Source organism: Schistocerca serialis, chromosome 4 (genome assembly GCF_023864345.2).
Source record: "Schistocerca serialis cubense isolate TAMUIC-IGC-003099 chromosome 4, iqSchSeri2.2, whole genome shotgun sequence".
Classification (NCBI taxonomy): Eukaryota; Metazoa; Arthropoda; class Insecta; order Orthoptera; family Acrididae; genus Schistocerca; species Schistocerca serialis.
Window position 1 is genome coordinate 531,093,135 of NC_064641.1, and position 23,658 is coordinate 531,116,792.

Here is a 23,658-nt window from a genome sequence, read left to right on the forward strand (position 1 = left end):
TCGTATAAGTGGTCTGACAAGCCCTAATGACCATGAGCCTGCGCTTCGTCATCTGTTAGTAAGAGAAATTTTCCCCCGATAGTGTCGACGGAGGAGGTTATTAGCTAAAACTCCTGGAGCTACCATTGGTGGAACAACGTCGTTGGTCTGAAAGGGTCTTTTCCGCAATTATGCTCGAGAAGAGTTACTGGTTGAAATTCGTCCTACTGCTACTGACGGGCCCACATCATTGTCTAGAAGCGAAAAGGGCAGAATATTAGAGGCGGGACATTTTTCCATGATATTACTGTATTGTCTGCAGAATAGGTTTCCAGGCCCCGTATTCGCTTCGTTGATGATGGGAAGCCATGATGCCGGAAGCCTATAGCCGTCCTCTCTATTGAAGTTCTTTCCTCTCTAATCAATGACGTTGGTCCACCAACGGTAGCCACAGGAGTTTTAGCTAATACCCCCTTCCTCGGCATTAGCTCGGGAAAACTTCTCTTACTATCCAGAGATTATGGCCCACCAATGTTAGTGCAAGACTTTTGCCCAATAATCGCACTTCTCCAGTACAAGCGTGGGGAAACTTCCCTTTACAATGAAAGGTGACACTGGTGGTTGAAATTTCTCAGTCTACAGTGTACACCACAAGATCCTGAAGAAGATCATAGCACAAGGGTCGAAATGTCGTCTGCTTGAAGATATATGACCCAAAAGAATTTAACTTCATTAACGGCAAAAGCAAATAAAAATTATCCCAAACTGGTAACGAGAATTTAGTGATAATTTACGGCCTGAAGAAGATATATGGGTATTTTTGTGGTATAAACTAGAAATATTATCCTACCACAAACCACTGATATCGCATCTTAGGACTCAGTCGATGCTTTTGCTGGAAGGACAGCACGGTGTCAGCAACAGTGGGCACTGTTTTTGAGTGGTTATAACTGCGAAATCAGCTTCCGCGCTCCCCCACACCCACCCATCCAGCATGAGACTGCACACGCTCTTTATCGCCTTTTCCGTGGTCCCGACATCGAGTATGATCACCAGAAAACGGACGAGTTCATGCTTACAGCTCGGCCCGCGACCCATTACTGCACAAAATTTTGTTGCCTGTGCAGTCAGACTATCCGAAACTTATACAAAACCAAGCAGACCTGGCATTTCGTAACTATTTTACGATGCGGCACAGCTTCAATGCAACAAACGGCTTCGTAACATTAACCTCAGCTAACTCTAAATGCCGATTCGTAAATCTGCCTCTGCTTCAAACACCCCCCATCCCCACCCCATCCTCCAGCTACTTCATTCCTCGCTGTGGGGGATGTCGGGCATGAAAGACTTAGCTCGACGAAACATACATTGCCTCCATGGCAACATCCGGACTGCCAGTGAGAGAGAAACTATGCTGATTTTTCCTGAACATTTCACGCTCACTCTCACTACCTTTTTGTGACACAAATGCAGTCATCGACTACGCACGCTAACTCTCTACAATATTCACAATCGAGGAAGCGCTCGACAGTGCCCAAGTTTCTTCATCACAATTCAAGGTCTTCTATCGCCGTAATGGCGGTGAACACCTGACCACCGCCGACTGGTGTGGCCTAGCGGTTCTAGGCACTACAGTCTGGAACCGCGCGACCGCATCGGTCGCAGATTCCAATCCTGCCTCGGGCTTGGATGTGTGTGACGTTCTTTAGTTAGTTAGGTTTAAGTAGTTCTAAGCTCTAGGGGATAGATGACCTCAGAATTTAAGTCCCATAGTGCTCAGAGCCATTTGAACCATTTGAACCTGACCACCGACTTCTTTAACTAGCCGTCCAAATCAGGGACTGGATGGATGGTCAGGGTATCCAAAGCACAAATGACGAAGACCTTGCTGATGCTGACGGCTGTGGAAGCCTTATACACCATTCTGGCCGTGTATAGCTGCACCCCTATCGATGGCATCAGTCTCGCCGAAACCTTGCTTGGGTGCAGTCATCGAAACCTGCTACACCACTTGCATCCCAGACAACGTGCCCAGCTCATGAGCTGGTCTGGTGCGAGCATATTGGTTGGCACCTGGGGAGGAGCAGTCCGATCCTGTCATATAGCTTCTCTCCAGGATCACACCATTATCAGTGATGGGAATGTGTCCTTCACGCTTTTGCCATGAAATTTCAAGGAGGGCACTCTTTCCGGACATTGAACCCACGACATCTGCTACTTCATATGCAAAGTGCCCAAACAAAGGACATGTACTGTATGAGTGCGTCTGGGGGTGCACAGTTGACCGACGTCCACTGGTGAACGCAAGGAATAGTCGTATGTAATAGGGAGGTTGAGGAATTTCTAAAATCATTGAGATAAGTGGCAACCAAACGACTATTCATGTCGATGTGTCGAATCCGTGACACTGGAGACATACCATCAAACTTTCAGAAAAATATGATCTGCAAAATCCCAAAGATAACAAAGGCAGATGAGAGCGAGCATTATCGTGCGTTCAACTTAACAGATCACATTTCCTTATCAAAAGTAATATACATAACAATGCCAAAGAAAACTGAGATGTCTGTCCATCCAGTGCTGATGTTCGTCCTAGCTGTGTCTTCCAGGATGTTATTTCACCACCTGATTCTGGGTCTTCCTCTTCAACTCTTTCCAACTATTGTCCTGCTAAATTCTATTTTATATAGTCTGTTTTCCGTCATTGTTGCTGTATGGTCTGCACAATTCTACCTTCTCCCTTTTAGCACTTCTAGGTGTTACAGTGTTTCGACAGCTCTCTAGCCCGCCTGCTTAGCTAAGTGCTAAAATGGTTGCCTACCATTCAGCGGCCTCGGGCTCGAATTCCGGATGGGTTGGAGATTTTCTCCGCTCGTGGACTGGATGTTGCGTTTTTCTCACCTTCACCACATCGCCCATTGCAGTCACCTGAAATAAAACTTGCAACGCGGCGGCCGACCTTCCCCAGACTGGTCTCCCGTCCATCAATGCCACACGATAACTTCATTTTTTTTCTTTTGGGTCATCAGTCTTATGACTGGTTTGATGCGACCAGCCACAAATTCTTCTCCTGTGCCAACCTCATCATCTCAGAGGAGCACATGCAACCTACGTCTTCAATTATTTTCTGGATGTATTTCAGTCTCTGTCTTTCCCTACAGTTTTTGTCCTCTACAGCTCCCTCTAGTGCCATGGACGTCTTTCCCTCAGGTCTTAACAAATGTCCTATCATCCTGTCCCTTCTTCTTGTCAGTGTTATTCGCATATTCCTTTCCTCTCCGATTCTGCGCAGAACCGCCTCATACCTTACCTTACCAGTTCACAGAATTATCAGCTTTCGTCTGTAGCACCACATCTCAAATGCTTCGATTCTCATCAGTTCCGGTTTTCCCACAGTCCACGTTTTACTACCATACAATTCTGAACTCCAGGCGTACATCCTCAGACATTTTTTCCTCAAATTAAGGCCTACGTTTGATACTAATAGACTTACTTTGACCAAGAATGTCCTTTTTGCCAATGCTAGTCTTCTTTTGATGTCCTCCTTGCTAAGTCAGATATTAGTTATTTTGCTGACTAGTAGCACAATTCCTTAACTTCATCTACTTCGCGACCATCAATCGTGAAGTTAAGTTTATCGCTGTTCTCATTTCTGCTCCATCGCATTACTTTCGTCTTTCTTCCATTTATTCTCAGTCCATATTCTGTACCCATTAGATTGTTCATTCCATTCAGCAGATCATGTAATTCTTCTTCACTTTCGCTTAGAATAGCAATGTCATCAATGAATCGTATCATTGATATCCTTTCACCTTGATTTCAATCCCACTCGCGAACCTTTTTTTTATTTCCGTCACTGCTTTTTCGATGTGCAGATTGAACAGTGGAGGCAATAGATTACATCCCTGTATTACACCCTTTCTTAATTCATGCACTGGTTCTTGGTCGTCCATTCTCATGATTCCCTATTTGCTCTCTTACACGTTATATATTACCCTTCTCTCCCTAAAGCTTACCCTTATTTTCCTCACAATTACGAACATTTTGCACAATTTTACGGTGTTGAACACTTTTTCCACATCCAAAAATTCTATGAACGTGTCTTGATTTTTTAGTCTTGCTTCAGAATTACCTCTCTCGTATCTTTACCTTTTCTGAAGCCAAACTGATCGTCATCTAGCACATGCTCAGTATTCTTTTCTGTTTTTTGTATATTATACTATTGAGCAACTTGAGCTGTTGAACTGATTGTTTGATAATTCTCGCACTTGTCAGCTCTTGCAGCCTTCGGAATTACGTGGATGATATTTTTCCGAAAGTGAGATGGTAAGTCGCCAGACTCATACATTCGACACCAAGGTGAATAATCGTTTTGTTGCCACTTCCCCCAATGATTTTCGAAATTCTGGTGGAATGATATCCATCCCTTCTGCCTTATTTGATCTTAAGTCCTCCAAAGCTCTCTTAAATTCTGATTCTAATACTGGATCCCCTATCTCTTCTAAATCGACTCCTGTTTCTTCTTCTATTTCATCAGACAAATTTTTCCCACTCATAGAAGATTCAAATGTACTCTTTCTTCCTACCCGCTCTCTCCTTTGTATTTAACAGCGGAATTCCCGTTGCACTCTTAATGTTATCACTCTTGCTTTTAATGTCATAGTACGTTGTTTTGACTTTCCTGTATGCTGAGTCAGTCCTTCCGACAATCATATCCTTTTTCCCTTCCTCATATTTTTCACGCAGCCATTTCGTCTTAGCTTCCCTGCACTTCCTGTTTATTTCATACCTCAGCGACTTGTATTTCTGTATTCTTCAATTTCCCGGATTGTTTTTGTACTTCTTCCTTTCATTGATCAACTGAAGTATTACTTTTGTTACCAATGGTTTCCTCGGAGTTACCTTCTTTGTATTCACGTTTTTCTTCCCAAATTCTGTGATCGCCCTTTTTAGAGACGACTGATAATGGAAAAAGGATTTAAGAAAGATTCATAGAATTTGTTGACAGTTCGGTTGTGTAAAATGGTGAAGATTATCCAATAGGAGTAATATACAGTATCCACAAGGAACTGGAGATAACAGTATGGCCGGTCGGCGTGGCCGTGCGGTTCTAGGCGCTACAGTCTGGAGCTGAGCGACCGCTACGGTCGCAGGTTCGATTCCTGCCTCCGGCATGGATGTGTGTGATGTCTTTAGGTTAGTTAGGTTTAATTAGTTCTAAGTTCTAGGCGACTGATGACCTCAGAAGTTACGTCGCATATTGCTCAGAGCCATTTGAGCCATTTGTAACAGTATGAATGTAAGACCAAGAACAAAGTGTAAATATGAGAAATGGTGTAGGACAGGGTTGGGTTGGGTTGTTTGGAGGAAGAGACCAAACAGCGAGGTCAAGGGTCTCATCGGATTGGGGAAGGACGGGAAAGTAAGTGGGTGTAGGACATGGATGTAGACTTTCGCCCCTAGTGTTCGCCCATTCGTCGAAGACGCAGTCATAGAAATAAAAGAAAGATCTGAGAGTGGGGTAACTAATCAGGGTGGAAGGATATCAATAATAAGATTCACTGACAACACTGTTATCTTCAGTGAAAGTGAGGAAGAACTGGAGGATCTCTTGAAAAGAATGAACAGTCTAAAGACCACTTTGTTTGGACTGGGAGTAAACCAAAGAAAGGTGAAAGTAATAAGCATCAAAGTTGCAACCCGCAGTTGAAACAAAGCAAACGACTTCTGATATCATGGAAGCATAATAACAAATAGCGGATGAAACTAGGATATTAAAAGCAGATTAGCACCGGAAAATGGGACATATCTGACCATAAGAGGTCTAGTATCAAAGCAAGATAAGATCGCTTCGTAACTTAGGAAGAGCAAACCTCCGCTGCTAGCTTTCCGCGCTATTGAAAACACCGTCCACATGGAATATAGGCGGGAAAATGAGGCTGAGTTATAGCTGGTCGGCGTTCGCAAACTAGGGAACAGTGGCTTACCATTCTTTGATACACTCAACTTCCCTCGTATGATCTGACTATTTTACATAATGAGCGATGCAATTTTGAGATAAGGTGAAAGGATATCAACGTTAAGGTTCTCTGATGACATTGCTATCCTCAGTGAAAGTGAAGAAGATCTACTGGGTCTGCTGTGTGAAATAAGTCTAATGAGTACAGGATATGGACTGAGAGTAAAGAAAGTAATGAGATGTAGCAGAAATGAGATCAGCGAGAAACTTGACATTATAATTCGATATCAGGAAATAGATAAAGTTAAGGAGGTTTGCTACCTAGGCATCAAAATAACCCAGAACGGAAGCGGCAAAGAGAACATAAAAATCTAGCAAAAAGCGCATTCCTGGCCAAGAGGAGTCTACAAGTACCAATCACGGTTCGTAATTTGCCGAAGAAATTTCTGAGGATGTACGTTTGGAGCACAGCATTGTATGATGGTGACACATGGACTTCAGAAAAACCTGAACAGAAGATACACTCAAGAGCCAAAGAAATCGGCACACCTGCCTAATATTTTATAGAGCCCCCGCGAACACACAGAAGTGCCCCAACACGATGTGGCATGGACTCGACTATTGTCTGAAGTAGTGCCGGGGAAATTGATACCATTAATACTGCAGGCCTGTCCATAAATCGGTAAGAGTACGAGGGGGTGGAGATCCCTTCTGAACAGAACGTCGCAAGACATTCCAGATATGGTCAATAATGCTAATGTCTGGGTAGATTTGTGGCCAGCGGAAGTGGTTAAACTCAGAAAAGTGTTCTTGGGGCCACACTAGCAATTCTGGACGTGTGGGGTGTCGCATTGTCCTGCTGGTTGCCCAAGTCCGTAGGAATGCACAATGGATATGAATGGATGCAGGTGATCAGGCTCGATGCTTAACTGCGTGTCACCTATCAGTCATATCTAGACGTATCAGGATCCCATATCACTACAGCTGCAAACGCCCTACATCATTAGAGCCTCCACCATTAGTCCCCTGATGACATGAAGGGTCGTGGATTCATGAGATTGTATCCATAACGGTACACATCCATCCGCTCGATACAATTTGAAACGAGACCCGCCCGACCAGGCAACATGTTTCCAGTCATCAACAGTCCAAGGTCGGTGTTGACGGGCTCAGGCGAGGTGCAAAGCTTTATGTGGGATTTCGGCTCCGAAAGCCCATATGGTGAAGTTTCGTTGAACGGTTCGCCCGCTGACACTTGTTCATGACCCAGTAGTAAAATTTGCCGAAGGGTTGCACTTCTATCGCGTTGAACGATTCTCTTCAGTCGTTGCTGCTCACTTTCTTGCAGTGTCTTTTTCCGGCAACGGAGACGTCGGAGATTTGATGTTTTAGCGGATTCCTGATATTCATGGTACACTCGTGAAATGGTCGTGCGGGAAAATCCCCACTTCATCGCTATCTCGAAGATGCTGTGTCCCATCGCTCCTGCACCGCCCATAACACCACGTTCAGACTCACTTAAATCTAGATAATCAGCCACTGTAGCAGCAGTAACCGATCTAACAACTTCACCAGACACTTTTTTTCTTATAAAGGCGTTACCGACCCCAGTGCCGTATTCTGCTTGTTTACAAGTCTCTGTATTTAAATAAGCATGCCTATACCAGTTTCTTTGGTGTTTCAGTGTTGTAGAACTATTTGAGATGTAGCACTATAGAAGAATGTTGAAAATTAGGTGGACTGATAACGTAAGAAATGAATAGGTTCTCCGCTGAATCGACGAAGAAAGGAATATATGGAAAGGACTGACAAGACGAAGGGACAGGATGATAGGACAGCTCATAACATATCAGGCAGTAACTTTCATGGTACTAGAGGGAACTGTAGAGGCTAAAAACTGTAGAGGAAGACAGAGACTGGGATACATCGAGCAAGCAGTTGAAGACATAGGTTGCAAGTGCTACTGAGATGAAAAATTTTTGCACAAGAAAGTAATTCGGGCGAGCTGCATCAGATCAGTCGAAAAATTAAAAAAATACTACACACAGTTAAGCAAGAGGCTGCCTACAGCCTGAAGTGTTTCAGTAAGGAATGAGGAGGTTCTCCACAGAACTGGTAAAGAAAGTGACATTGTAGAGGGTAAAAAGCGTAGGGGATGACAAAGAGTGGAATACACAGAATAAATAATTGAGGACGCAGAGTGCAAGTGCTACTCAGAGACGAAGAGTTTGGGACAAGTGAGGAATCCTTGTTCCCCGAAGAAACCAGTCAAAAAACTGATAACCAGTGTTTAACGTAATGCATACTCAGGGAATGAAGAATACTGCTTAGATTTGGTTTCGGTTATTTATATATATTCACCAGATGCGGTGAAAGGCACTAACACTCTGAATCTATGGTGCCGACACACGTACTAGAAGGTCATCAAAATTAATAGTGGAAACTGAGACGGATGTAACTATACGAAAACAGAAGCAAAAACGATACAACTAATATAGGTCTTCCAGGATCCGTCTGAGAGGTAACTGTGAACGTGTGGTTACGAGCTGCCAGTGATTTTAGTGTAAAACACTGAATAATATGCTTTTAATTTCCCACGTAGTAAGTTCAAGTTAACTGGTAACGCGCCTTCGGAAACCATGGATCAATGTACCGGTAAATTCAGCGAACATTCCTAAGATCCTCTGAAATGGAGTTCATAATCATCCCGTCCGCTCTTCGATGAACTGCAGTATTCGCTGTGCTGAGAATCTCTGGGGTCCTATATACAGGGTGTTACAAAAAGGTACGGCCAAACTTTCAGGAAACATTCCTCACACACAAATAAAGAAAAGATGTTATGTGGACATGTGTCCGGAAATGCTTAATTTCCATGTTAGAACTCATTTTAGTTTCTTCCACCTACGCTCAATGGAGCACGTTATCATGATTTCATGCTGTGCTGCTAGAACATGTGCCTTTACAAGTACGACACATGTGGTTCATGGACGATGGAGCTCCTGCACATTTCAGTCGAACTGTTCGTACGCTACTCAACAACAGATTCGGTGACCGATGGATTGGTAGAGGCGGACCAATTCCATGGCCTCCACGCTGTCCTGACCTCAACCCTCTTGACTTTCATTTATAGGGACATTTGAAAGCTCTTGTCTACGCAACCCCGGTATCAAATGTAGAGACTCTTCGTGCTCGTATTGTGGACGGCTGTGATACAATACGCCATTCTCCAGGGCTGCATCAGCGCATCAGGGATTCAATGCGACGGAGGGTGGATGCATGTATCCTCGCTAACGGAAGACATTTTGAACATTTCCTGTAACAAAGAGTTTGAAGTCACGCTGATACGTTCTGTTGCTGTGTGTTGCCATTCCATGATTAATGTGATTTGAAGAGAAGTAATAAAATGAGCTCTAACATGGAAAAAAAGCGTTTCCGGACACATGTCCACATAACATATTTTCATTCTTTGTGTGTGAGGAATGTTTCCTGAAAGTTTGGCCGTACCTTTTTGTAACACCCTGTATATCTGTAATCAGAGTTCTTGAATCACCAAAGCAAATGAAATTCGCTGTCAAAGAAACTGCATGCAGGTGAAAATGAAAATTACGACAGCAGTTAAATGTCACATCAGCGGCTATCAACAATAAAAGCACCGAGTGAGGAGGTGCAAGAAATAAGACAAGGGACACGAATTCGGGAGGATATAGGTTCAGTTTGTAACGCCGGAAATGCATATCCTCCTATTTCCATCTATTGTACTATTATTTTTTTCCTTGTTTTGTTACCTCAAGATATGACATTTCTGTCTCTTTATATATTGTAATTGTTTTACTGTTTGTATATATATATATTTATGCACTCATGTCGATGTATAATTGGTTTGTTTCGTAAATATTATTTGTGTTTTTACGCTGGGTCTTGCCTAGGGAAAACTGCTATCGAACGATTACATCGATGGGTCGTGTGAAGAATCAAAGTGTGTAGGATCTTTGGTAGTGTTAACTCTGCCGCGTGGAGCGCGGACAGAGCTGTGGGAGTCTGGCTGGAGTAGCGAGTGGAGCAGGTGTGTTGTGTGACGCTCCCGCGAGTTGCCGCGCTTTCGGGGTTTGGCAGCATGTAATTGCGCTCGACTCGCGATGATAGTTTCTGACATGGTGTCGCGGACGGGAAGCATTAGCTGGCGCACATCAAGAGCCCGTTTCGCCTGGTGACCGTGTCGAGAAGACGGCGCGCCAACATCCAGCTTCTGCAACAGCGACGGCCGACAATGAGTGACTGTCGCCACCTCCTCGATCGACGGCTTCAAACCTTCAATCAACCAACAAGGAAGACTAAAAGCACGTAAAGTTTCAGAACTGTATGGCAGACCTCAGCTTTTCAAATTGTTCCATTTGCCTCGCAAAATTACAGCAACTTAGCATGAACCTTTGTTGCTCATTGTCCCAATTGCATTGCCAAGCAGGGTCCCTTCCTTTTCCGAAATGAGCCCGAGGGTCGTTGAAATTCAAACGCCAGCATCATTCGATTTCACTGCTTTAATTTCAAAGTTCAGCTGGCTACAATATTTAGATTGCACAAGCACAAATTAAGAGTGCGAGTTTTGTTACCGTATTTTAGTTACCTGTGACTGCAGCTCAGCTTGGTACGTACTAAATTTTACTATTGTTAATTGTTCAGAATCATTTAATTCAAGTTCAAAGCTAAATCTCTTATTTCTAAATTGCGTAGATTCAAGTAGCTTTTGAAATGATTGTTGAGGTAGTCCAAGACTAACCGTATTTTACTGAATTTCGATGTGCTTAAGAAAGAAAGCTTCTTATTAATTTCAGTCACTAAATTAACTTTCAGTTTTCCGGTTTTATTAATTATTTTGCTAAATTAAGTCAGAGTGCAGCGAAAGTTATTACTTCTGGCAAACTTTCAGTTTTCACACTACACGTGTCAACCTTCAGTTGCCACGCTTCTAGTGCTAATTATATGTGTAATTACCTTTCTTTTTGAGTTACTATAGTAATTGTCCTTAGGACTGGCGATCGTAATTTCCCCCAAATCTCAAATATCTAATTACTGCTAGTTAATTGTTAACGTAACGGCCGCACATTTACTTTCTTCATTAACTTTACCCCTTTTCAAAATTAATTTCCACCAGTTTCATTTGCATTTTTCCTTTCATTTAGATGTAACCCTTTCCTCCCTCTTTACCGACAGATTAACTTCGGTGACGATTGCTTTTCCCAAATTTCCATTAGGTACACGCGGTTTAATTTTTCACTGTCATTAAGGTCGATAAGTGAGGGGGAGGTTACACGTGGCGACCTGGTGACAGGACAATTTTCGGATTTGAGGTTGTTCTGGACACGAATTTTGTATGTTGCAAATCTTGTAACGAAGTACTGGTTACGTACAGGCCGTTACGTCAGCGAGAATAAGTAGTGGGAGTAATCCTAATTATATTTGAGATTTGGCATTTATATTGAAAATTATTAAAATGAGTGAAGGCAACAATTACCAAAATTTGGTAGACTTGGATACGGAAAAATCGGTCGAACAGTGGGAAACGCGCACCGCGGTACCAATTGTTCAGGGGCAGGCGGCGAACATGAAAGACGCGACCGCCGAAACGCAACAAAGAGCAGAAATGGAATTCCAAACTTTAGAAAATGTTTCGGAATCGGAAGTGAAAATCAAATCTGAATCCCTTGATGACGAATACGGGGGGAAAATTAAAGAGGAAGCCGCTGCGGAAGTAAAACAGGTAGTTTCCGGGAATTTAACTGATTTATTGCATGTTTGGTTAACTAAATCAAGAGTCAATCGGCCAAGCAAGAAGATCAGGCTGCCAAGCAAGAAGCTCAGTCTGAAAAATTTGAACGGATGCTAGACAATCAGAACAAAGCTATTAACGTTGTTATCAACAATGTTGGAGTTGTTAACACAAAAGTTGATAAAATCAAAGAAGATATTGTTGTAATTAATACCGAAATCGGTAATCTTAAACAGGAAATGATAGGCGTTCAGGCGGAAATTGCGAGCATAAATACTCGTTTTAATTCTGAAATTAGCAGAATCGAGAAAAGTGTAGGAGAATCAGTTGCTCCGATCATCGAGAATAAGGTGACGGAACAAATTCAATTAGTGAAAAAAGAGGATCAAAAGAAGGTGGAAACTTTAAAGGCTTTAGTATCCGAAGTAGATACCAAAGTGACGAAGCAGGCTAATACCTGCGAAGAAAAAAAAAGGGAAGTAGAAACGCTTGCGACAACCACTTGCCAAGTAATTACGAGAGTGTCGGAATTAGAAAAGAAACTTGACGAAAAACAGAGCTATGTGCCAATCTATGCACATAGTTCGGAATTGTTGACGAAAGAGGAGCGGTTCGACCCCTTGAAAAAAGGCGGTATACACGCGACGGATTTCATTAAGAATTGTGAAAGAGTTTTACCCAGATCATGGACTGATAAGAGAAAAATTAATGCGATTATTGATGTGTTGGCTGGTGATGCCAAGCGTTGGGGCTTAAACCTCAACATTACGAACCTGACTTTTGACGAATTTAAAAATTTGTTTCTGGCCGAATACTGGTCAGAGCATAAACAGCAAAGTGTCTGGCGCGAATTTGTCGTATCGAGGCCTTTCGATGCGAATTCGCGCGGTTCGATGAAGTTTTGTGAGGGCTGGATCCGCAAGTTGGAATATTTGCGTGACCGCCGCTCGGAATCCGAAATAGTCTGGGAACTCTACAAGAAGCTTCCAGATGATACAAAACGATACGTAGGAAGCAATTACAGGACAATCAATGATTTCCTGGAAAGAGTGGAGGACGAGGACAATTGGCGCAATAATCGCGACAGTGGCAGAGGCCGTGGTAACAACAACGGGTACCACAGCAACCACAACAACGATAACCACGGGCATAATGCATACCGCAACCATGGCAGCAATAACAATAATGGTTCGGACCGTAATAACAATCGGTACAATGCAAATAACAGGAATGACGGAAACCAGTATCATACTAACGTGATACGGGCTTCACAGAATAGTAATAACGCCAGAGGGTGTGATCAGCCGCCTCAGCAGCATCCGGGGAGCGTATCTGCTGGGACGAGACAGGGAAACCATTAGCCGCGCCGGTGAGGGGCCGACCAGGCGTGGAGAAATTTTGGCGGCCCAATAACAGGAGAAAACCCAGGTGTCGTCGTTATGAAAATTCCGTGTGGAATAATCAACGGCGGGAGAGTGTGCCAGTGTTAGGAGAAAGGAGTGCGCCCACAAGTAGTAGATCAACTGTATACACGGCAGTAGAAAATACATTCACTGTCAGTGAGAACAATTTAAGTAGTGTTCCGGAAATCGATTATAAAGGGGCAGCTGTAATACCCACAGCGGAACTGGAGATTGAGTTTAAGAATGATTCGCAATTGTTGAGAGAAGATCAGATGTCGGATAACACGTCCGTCATTGAGCGAGGGGATGCAGAGAGGGATGAGGTCTGGTTAAGGCAGTTCGGTCGCTTATACGACGAACTAAGAGATTATAGGGGCCTGTACGGGAGAAGCATTTATGGAGAGCGCGGGCAGAATTTGCCGCGTCTCGTCCCACAGGAAGATAGTATTTGTGAAGTGATGGAAAGTTCTGGCCCTAACCGGCAGACTTTACCAGAAATAGTTGATGTTAATGGGGAGCACGAGCAAGATTCGTCGTGTTTCGTCCCGCAGGAGTTAGATGTTGAAGTAGTAACGGAAAGTTCTGGCCCTAACCGGCAGACTTTACCGAAAGTTATAGTGATAGAAGTAGCCGACCCATCCGACGCAAACCTCCAGTTTAAACGTTGCGAGAGTATTAAGGAGAAAGATTACGAAAAGTTTAGTGATAGCCGGACACGATTGGTAGAAAAGCACATAAATTACAGCGTGTATGAGGTTAGAGCTGACATTATACAGTCAGACGATAGCAGTGTGGGTTGTGCAGATCCAGAGGAAGTAATTTCAGATGCTACTGGGCACATTCCTCCAGGTAGATTGGCAGATGAGATCAATCTGACCAAAGTGGAATCAACGAAGGTGACAATTAGTGAATTGATAGCAAAGCAACACTCACTAGTTGACGAGTTACAGGAAAAGGTTTCGGTATTGGAGGCGAAGCTAGAGACTAAGCCTCAGGACAAACGTGTTGAAATTAAAACTGTAAGTGAACAGAGGCTGAAAAAGCCGCCAGATAAACCGGATTTAGGATCAAAGCCGGATGGTTTGTTCTGGAATGACCTGGATATAGAGGAGGATTTACTGTGGGAAAATAAAGGAACTGTCGAGGACAAGTGTAGACAGATAGTAGTGTCTGTTAATATGCACGACCTACAACTAAACGCGTTGATGGACACCGGTGCAGAACTGAGTGCTGTATCTGGGAAAATATTTGAGCTACTGAAAAACAGACCCGGCATCGTAGTTATGCCAGTAACAGGAGTGAAAATTATCGGTGCTACTGGGAAGGCCAGTAAACCGGTCACAAAACAGATTTTTGTCAACTTCAAGATATGTGGGGCACAATTTGAGCAAGAGTTTGTCGTCGTGCCAGACTTAACTACGGAAGTAATTATCGGGTTAGATTGGCTATTAAAGTACCGTGCAGTGATTAATTGCGAAAGCAAAACTTTGACATGTACGTCCCAAGATAAAACAATAGTAGTTAGTTTTGACGAGGCAGGAGACGGTGTGCATAGGCAATACCAGCCTATACGCATTGTTAACTGGCCCAATGGTATTGACGTAGGTATGAATTTGAACTACTGTAATGTGAGGAATCTCGGCATTGACAATAGTATAGAAAGTGAATTGGAAATTATTGTAGACGGTGTGTCAAACGTAACACACGAACAAAGACGAGGCCTGTATGAAGTAATAATGAGGAATAAGAGTGTGTTTTCAGACAAACCGGGACTTATGGAAGGATATAAATGCAAGTTGCACGTAATTCCGCACGAACCATTCTTCGTGAGACCGTAAGCTATACCGCTGTCCAAAAAGGAAGCAGTGCAACGGGAGATAGATAAGATGATCGAATGGGGAGTGATTGAAAGAAGTAAGAGTCCATACAATAACGGTTTGGTCATTGTAGCAAAACGGGATGGTAGTGTGCGTATTGTGATTGACGCACGCACGTTGAATAGGGTCGTTCAACGCAAAACAGACAGACCAGAGAGTATGGAGGAGATTTTGCAACGTTTTCATGACGTTAAGTTCATGACTAGCCTCGATCTGACGGCTAGTTACTGGCAAATAGAACTCGAAGAAGAATCTAGGCCATACACCGCCTTCTTGTTTGCGGGCAGGTGTTATCAGTTTAGAGTACTGCCGTTTGGACTTAATATATCTGTGTCCGTATTCATCAGGGCCCTAGATAAAGTGCTAGGACCGGCTTTGAGTTCAAGATTAACTGTATATGTTGACGACCTATTGTTGGCCAATGCCACTTGGCATGACCATTGTGACCTGTTAGATGAAGTTTTTAGAGCATTGCGCCGTGGCGGAATGACTCTAAAGCTAAAGAAATGCGAATTTGTGAAGCAGGAACTGAAATTTTTAGGGCATGTAATTACCACTGCTGGTATTACGAAAGACCCAGAGAAACTAGAGGCAATAAGGAATTGTCCTCCACCCAAGTCTAGGAAACAGTTAAAAAGTTTTCTGGGGCTCACAGGATTTTACCGTAAATTTGTAAAAGGACAAGTGTTTAATGATGAAAATTTGAATAACCTCTTACGCAAAAATGTTCCGTTTGTGTGGACTGACGGGTGTCAGACCGCTTTCGAGAGATTAAAAGACGAGTTGTTAAGATCTAACATACTATTTCATCCTGATTTATCGCTACCCTTCCATCTGGGAACGGATTCGTCGAATTACGGGGTGGGGGTAGAACTGTTCCAAGAAGTTGGTAAAGGAGAGGATAAGGAACACCGGACGATAGCGTTCGCGAGTCGAACTTTATCAAAAAGTGAGCGAAACTACACGCTTTCTGAGAAAGTGTGTCTCGCTATCGTGTGGGGATTCAAGAAGTTCAAGGGTTACCTATAGGACCGTAAGGTGATTGTTCATACGGACCATAAGGCGCTCATTTATCTGAAGGATTGTAAACTACTTCACGAAAGACTGACGAGGTGGTCGTTGTATTTTCAGCAATTTAACTATGACATCTCTTACGTAAAAGGGACCGACAATTGCGTAGCGGATGCGCTGTCGCGGTTGCCCGAGTCTAATCAAGGTCTATTGAAAGATGAGGCAGATGGAGTGGTCAAATTGTACTATTTTAAAGAAGTTGAGGGACGTAAATTAATAATGAACATCTGTAAGAATCTACGTCGTCATCAGAACGAGGATGGTTGTTTAAATATGGTGAAAACCCGATATGATGAAAAGAGTCCAGAAGGAGAGAAATTAAGGAAGTATTACAAGATATACGATCATATCTTGTACATACGTAAGGGTGAAGATAGTAATATTTGGCGGGTATGCTGGCCCACCAAATACGTCACGGAAATAATAGACTACTACCATTTGGTGTATGGTCACTGTGGACCAAAGAAATGTACGGAAAAGCTGAGTGAAGTAGTGCATTTTAACAACATGTTAAAACGAGTTACTGACAGAGTGAAAACTTGCGATTTATGTCAGAAGGTGAAGGTTACCAACTGTACGAGTCGTGGTCCTATGCAAAGTATAAGGCCTAACGACACCTTTGAGTTACTGTGCGTGGACTTGTACGGACCTTTGCCCAAGTCATCAGGAAACTTTGCCTACATTTTAGTAGTGCTAGAAGCTTTTTCCAAGTTCATCAAACTATACCCGATTAGGAAAGCTACAGCCAAAGCGGTCTATAGCAAGCTTGTGAACGATTATTTTGTTCATATTGGTAAGCCCAAGGCGATTCTATCAGACAAGGGGGCACAATTTACTTCTAAGTTGTGGAATGAAGGCATGGAAAGTAATGGGGTCGAGGTGATACATATTTCTGCTTATTGTCCGGCTGGGAATCCCGCTGAGAGGTATATGCGCGAACTAGGCCGACTGTGCCGTACCTATTGCCATCACAACCATAGGGCATGGGGCAAATATGTAGCAGTATTTGAGAGAATTATGAACACCTTGAGACATGAATCGACGGGATTTTCTCCAGAGGAAATCCTGTTGGATGACAGAAGTAAAAGTTTAGTGGAAGAGATAATCAAATTCCCTCCACGGATTGACATTAGTATTGGTGTGAAAAAAGATCGTTTGCGAGAAGTAATGAAGCTTAAAGCCGATGCTCGCATACGTCGTCATGACGCTAAAGTGCGTTTTGCTAAGTTTGCGATCGGAGACTTAGTACTTGTAAAAGCTCATGAGAAATCGAGCGAGATAGACAATGAAATCTCTAAATTTAAGTTTGTTTATAATGGACCATATAAAGTCATTGGTATACCTCACACAAATGCTTATTGCTTAGAGTATCCACGCTCTGGAAAGCTATTAGGTATACGAAACATTGTAGACCTGAAATTGTACCAACCAAGGATTGATTAGTACCACAGATAGGGTAATTTGTACAGTATGTAGATATAGAGTGTAAGATTTAAGGATGTGCCATGTGGCGATGCTTTTGCCTGACCTAGAGGTCATTAAAGAAGTTGTAATTAATAAGTAATTTATGTTGATTAAATGATTTAAGAGTTACTGAATATTAATCAATTTAAAAATCCAAGCTGCTAGTTTAAGTTTTCAGCTGAGTCACAGTAGATTAAGCAATGTAAATATGATGTTGTAACTAGCTGTAAGATTCCATGAATATGTGTTTTACTAGTCATTGCCGATGTACTTAGACGCTGTTTTAGGTTTCAGGCTTGTACATGTGTGATGATGGATAGTGTTGAGTTATCCACTGTGATAGTGTTAATGGACTCCTTGAGATAACTCGGGAGTGAGTTTTTCCGAAAGAATTCAGTGAAACGGACGTTCTGGAAATGCCGTTACACAGGCGAGTGAGATCAAGCGTGCCGCACAGGCGGGCGCAACAATACTGGCGAGGCGGTGCCGCTGTCGGCTCTTGTGCCGCTGTCGGCATTCTTTGTACTTGCGAGTACGGAAGGCGGAATTGTTTTTCTTCCCGGACAGATGATGTGAAAGAATTCTGCTGTCAATACTTATGTTTTTTTCGATCTACTGAATATTATTTTCTTGTTTAGCATTAAGTGGACTCTCATGGCAAGCGTATTAATTACGAAAAGTTTATATAAAATGTGTATTCTATGTAATTAATAATTAATTTGCGTATTTTGATCTACCTGTTTTTATGACCATGTACTCTGATTAATTTTGTAAATAGTATTCCATTTCATGATAGTGTTACGGATTTTGACGATTTTGGAATAGCTAAACCATTTTCTATATCTTCTATGAATTTTAATATGTTGTCAACCTGTTTTATTTTGTGCAAGATGACAGAGTGGAATAAGATTAGGAGTGTCTCCACTCAATTATTATGGTCTAAAAATTGATTTATGATTAATTAGACGAATGCTAAATTTTGTTGATGTTTTGAGCATATGCATTTCCGCTGTTTCTTTTTTGGGACATTTTCTGAGTCTGTTTACGTTACACGAACATCCTCAGACAATGTGGGGCACGTGTAACGCCGGAAATGCATATCCTCCTATTTCCATCTATTGTACTATTATTTTTTTTCCTTGTTTTGTTACCTCAAGATATGACATTTCTGTCTCTTTATATATTGTAATTGTTTTACTGTTTGTATATATATATATATATATATATATATATATATATATATATATTTATGCACTCATGTCGATGTATAATTGGTTTGTTTCGTAAATATTATTTGTATTTTTACGCTGGGTCTTGCCTAGGGAAAACTGCTATCGAACGATTTACATCGATGGGTCGTGTGAAGAATCAAATTGTGTAGGATCTTTGGTAGTGTTAACTCTGCCGCGTGGAGCGCGGGCAGAGACAGTCTGGCTGGAGCAGCGAGTGGTGCAGGTGTGTTGTGTGACGCTCCCGCGAGTTGCCGCGCTTTCGGGGTTTGGCAGCATGTAATTGCGCTCGACTCGCGATGATAGTTTCTGACATGGTGTCGCGGACAGGAAGCATTAGCTGGCGCACATCAAGAGCCCGTTTCGCCTGGTGACCGTGTCGAGAAGAAGGCGCGCCAACATCCAGCTTCTGCAACAGCGACGGCCGACAATGAGTGACTGTCGCCACCTCCTCGATCGACGGCTTCAAACCTTCAATCAACCAACAAGGAAGACTAAAAGCACGTAAAGTTTCAGAACTGTATGGCAGGCCTCAGCTTTTCAAATTGTTCCATTTGCCTCGCAAAATTACAGCAACTTAGCATGAACCTTTGTTGCTCATTGTCCCAATTGCATTGCCAAGCAGGGTCCCTTCCTTTTCCGAAATGAGCCCGAGGGTCGTTATTCAAACGCCAGCATCATTCGATTTCACTGCTTTAATTTCAAAGTTCAGCTGGCTACAATATTTAGATTGCACAAGCACAAATTAAGAGTGCGAGTTTTGTTACCGTATTTTAGTTACCTGTGACTGCAGCTCAGCTTGGTACATACTAAATTTTACTATTGTTAATTGTTCAGAATCATTTAATTCAAGTTCAAAGCTAAATCTCTTATTTCTAAATTGCGTGGATTCAAGTAGCTTTTGAAATGATTGTTGAGGTAGTCCAAGACTAATCGTATTTTACTGAATTTCGATGTGCTTAAGAAAGAAAGCTTCTTATTAATTTCAGTCACTAAATTAACTTTCAGTTTTCCGGTTTTATTAATTATTTTGCTAAATTAAGTCAGAGTGCAGCGAAAGTTATTACTTCTGGCAAACTTTTAGTTTTGACACTACACGTGTCAACCTTCAGTTGCCACGCTTCTAGTGCTAATTATATGTGTAATTACCTTTCTTTTTGAGTTACTATAGTAATTGTCCTTAGGACTGGCGATCGTAATTTCCCCCAAATCTCAAATATCTAATTACTGCTAGTTAATTGTTAACGTAACGGCCGCACATTTACTTTCTTCATTAACTTTACCCCTTTTCAAAATTAATTTCCACCAGTTTCATTTGCATTTTTCCTTTCATTTAGATGTAACCCTTTCCTCCCTCTTTACCGACAGATTAACTTCGGTGACGATTGCTTTTCCCAAATTTCCATTAGGTACACGCGGTTTAATTTTTCACTGTCATTAAGGTCGATAAGTGAGGGGGAGGTTACAAGTTCCCAGTTAGGTTATTCAAATTAACCTTTCCCCTGGCTTTTCTACTTCGCTAAAGCCTAACGTCATGGGGAGGGTTCCTTTGAAAAGGACACGCTCGAGATCTTTACCATCTTTACCCATCTATCTCCTAACTGAGTTTGCGCTCGATTCTAATACATCATCGCAGACGAGATGTTAAACTTTAATATTGCTTCATTTAACATAAACGACTACAGAAATCGCAACATTCGATTAATCACTATTAATTGAGGAATTGAAAAACTACATCAGTTGTCTTATCCCTGCGAGCACAGTGTTATTCATGTGTGCAATTTTATGCAGAAACGAATTATTATTCACAGGGTTCAAAAAGACAGTGTTTATATTAATATGTACTGCAAGAAGTTATTGGATCGTTTACGTACTGATTTCGGTAGTGTTGACGAAATTGGCTACTTTATCACCTCATGCACTGTTTCAAACCAAATGATTTTCGCAGTTGAGTTTTGCAGTCTGTATTAGCAACAAACTTTCTCCCTACCACGATGTATTATGTTATATGGAGCTACTGACTTCTTAAAACTTCACTTGGCGTATAAAAGACATGCATTTCAGGTGAAAATACAAGCCGCCGTACTCGCAAGTCTCTTTTTGAGTGCTAAAAGCAAGCGAGAATGGCGGACACAAGGTTTGCTGAATAATTCAGGAGCATTTGCTGCTGCAGGACTCCGCGCGGCCTAGAGGATGTGTCCATGTATCCTGAGCTGTTTACCGAGTTGCTACGGCGGGGCGACTGGACCCCGGACGACCTGAAGAAGGTCGCAGGACTGAACCTGCTGAGAGTATTCCGCGCCGTTGAAAAGGTAAGGCTACACTGCATTCCATGTTTGTGTGATTTGTCATTTGTTTTCTTCTTCAGTGGCTCCACAAACATCAAATAACAGGTTAAATGAAGACATATTTTCGCTCAGGCTGTAATTTTATCTATTTATCATATTCGCTGTAGACCGGTTTCAACCTGATAGTCACTATCAATAACGTGCATGTGAATGTGAATGGTCTACGAACAGTACACACATGGCAGCTTACATGCAGATGCTAGATAATGGCCATGAGATTGAAATAGGCCAATAGAAAATAAAAGTGCAACACAAAATTATAACCTCTGCGGAAACATAATTTCACCATTTTTAACTCAACCAAAACAAGCACACGAACAAAATATTACTCATGCCCAGGAATCATCAACGAGATATTGTAAAACACAGAATCTCCAGTACAGAAATGACCTCAGTTCGGCGAGGAAGAAAGTCCGTTTCTTCTGAAAGCTTAATCTATCCAAAGCTATTCGTTGACAGATGCCATAGATCAGACAAATTACGAGAATATTGATCGCTTCGTTTAATCCACTGTTCCAAATAGCCATGGATATTTTCTGGCGTATTTAGCTCGAGGAGAATCAGTGGGCAAGTAAAGGTTCGATAGTATTGTTCTAACCAGGAAAGTTCTGCCGCAGGTGACACCTACGTCCTCGGATGTTGACACAGCGGCATCGTCAGTTAAAACTGGATCAGGACTCGATCACCAAGATTGGACCCTGAGTCAACAGAAATAAATCGCCTGATCGGACGACTCACGTTTCTTGTGGCACTAAGTCGAAGATGTTGTCTAGATAGGCCGTCATCCGGGCGGCCGGCTGCTCAAAACTTGTACCCACCACTGACGAAGGACGGTAGGTACAGCCATAAGGTAGTGGGGACCATCACATGGGCTCCATTTTTGAGTTTGGCTGATAATCAAAGGCATCATGACAGCCGCGGACTGCGTGAAAGTTATTGTGGACCTCTCGCATCGCTTCATGTTAGAGGGCATTTCCATCAGGATAATTGTCCTTGCATAAGTCAGAATCGTGCTATAATTGTTGGAGGTGAATGGAGGTGAACTTGCTTTGATGTCAGCAAATTCGCCCGATGGAACACATGTTGGACACTGTTCGACGCCAGATCCGCATCCACAAACCATCACCCGTACTTTGTGATAATTACGTGAACTGAACAAAGTCATTTGGTGCTAGATACCTGCATAAATTCTTTAGACACTATGGGTTTAAACACCTGCATGGTCCTTTGGTGCATTCTGCACCCTGAACCGCTTGAAATGAGCTCAAATCATGACTCCTCGGACCACACTACGGGCCTCCACTGAGCTGCTGTCCAATTTCAGTACTGTTTAGTCCATTTAAGACGTACAGCGTTACACAGAGCTGTGAGCACTTGCCATATGAGAGGTACAAGACTGCAAATATCCACTGTATATATTTCACTCCACTCGGAAACTGATAAGGACTTGCATTAATAGATGAGTATCATTGACAAGACGTAGCATTCTTCATCGGTCTCAGATGAGTTGCATTTTTATACGATCGATGTTTTTACCCAATGACACACAGCTTCGAGTGGTACACGCCTTTCCTAGTACACACTTTGGACACCCTTGCGTTGATATACCAGCACATCGCGCAATTTCATTCACGTTATGGTCATAGGCACGTCCAAACATGACAGCTCATTTGTTTGATTCAGCCACGTTTACATCTCGACTCATATTATTCTCTGATATACAACCGACAGAAACATATACATTACTTCACCGTCATGACCCACGTCAGCAGTATAGGATTAGATGACATCTTATGATCAGTAATACACCATACATAGCGCCCCAAAGTGACCAAGAAACTCTTTTATGCGTTTATCTGGTTAGAACAGAACTCACCCTTTTTTGGTAATAAGAAATTTTACATTAATATTTTACAGGTACAGTGGCGATGCAGTTCTTCGAGGGAGCAGATTGAACTACGCAGCCCTGGTGTGTGTGTTGCAGGTGCGGGATGAGATGCGAGCCACCGGGGTGGTGGCGGGGGATGACATGGTGCCCGGCCCCGGCGTGGTGGCCACCTCGCCCTGCACCTTCGACATCTCCAGGGTCGAGCGCCAGATGGAGCTGTGACGTCTCCCTTCTGGTGTACTCGTGACTTTGTTGGACATTCCTGACGGGTTTTAAGATGCTCGATCACTGATACCGTCATTTATTTGCTATTCAACGTTGTATCAATAAATAATATCTTTGATTAAAGATTTTGTATCCTCAAAGATATCCTTTGTCACTTCCCAGTCACAGCATTAGCCGAAATTCTTATGTTTCGTATTTTCAACTGCGAGGTATTACTTATACAGTGACGACCTGACTATTCTTCGTCACAATACTGTGCTCCGTTGGATATAGCTGTGTATGGGCGCGAAAGATGGACAGTTTGGACGATAGAAGTGAAACGATGAAAAGTTTTTGAAATATAATGTACAGTGTACTGCTTCGATGAATAATTGCACCATTCATAAGCCGCTGAGTGGGGCGCTTCATAGTTGCACACCGCACCAAGCCCGAAATCGCGAGCCGACGCTAT

At 42.6% G+C, this 23,658-nt stretch overlaps 1 protein-coding gene across 1 annotated transcript in view; it reads left to right on the top strand.

The window, feature by feature from the left end:
• LOC126474590 (dipeptidase 1-like) overlaps nucleotides 1-23,330 on the top strand; it is a 353,541-nt gene extending 330,211 nt beyond the window's left edge. Inside the window, exons 9-10 of the mRNA XM_050102064.1 lie at nucleotides 20,920-21,058; nucleotides 23,079-23,330. Of these exons, the coding sequence (XP_049958021.1) occupies nucleotides 20,920-21,058; nucleotides 23,079-23,204 (265 nt within the window). The 3' untranslated portion in view covers nucleotides 23,205-23,330. The remainder of the gene's footprint in view (nucleotides 1-20,919; nucleotides 21,059-23,078) is intronic.
• The last annotated feature ends 328 nt before the right edge of the window (nucleotides 23,331-23,658 follow it).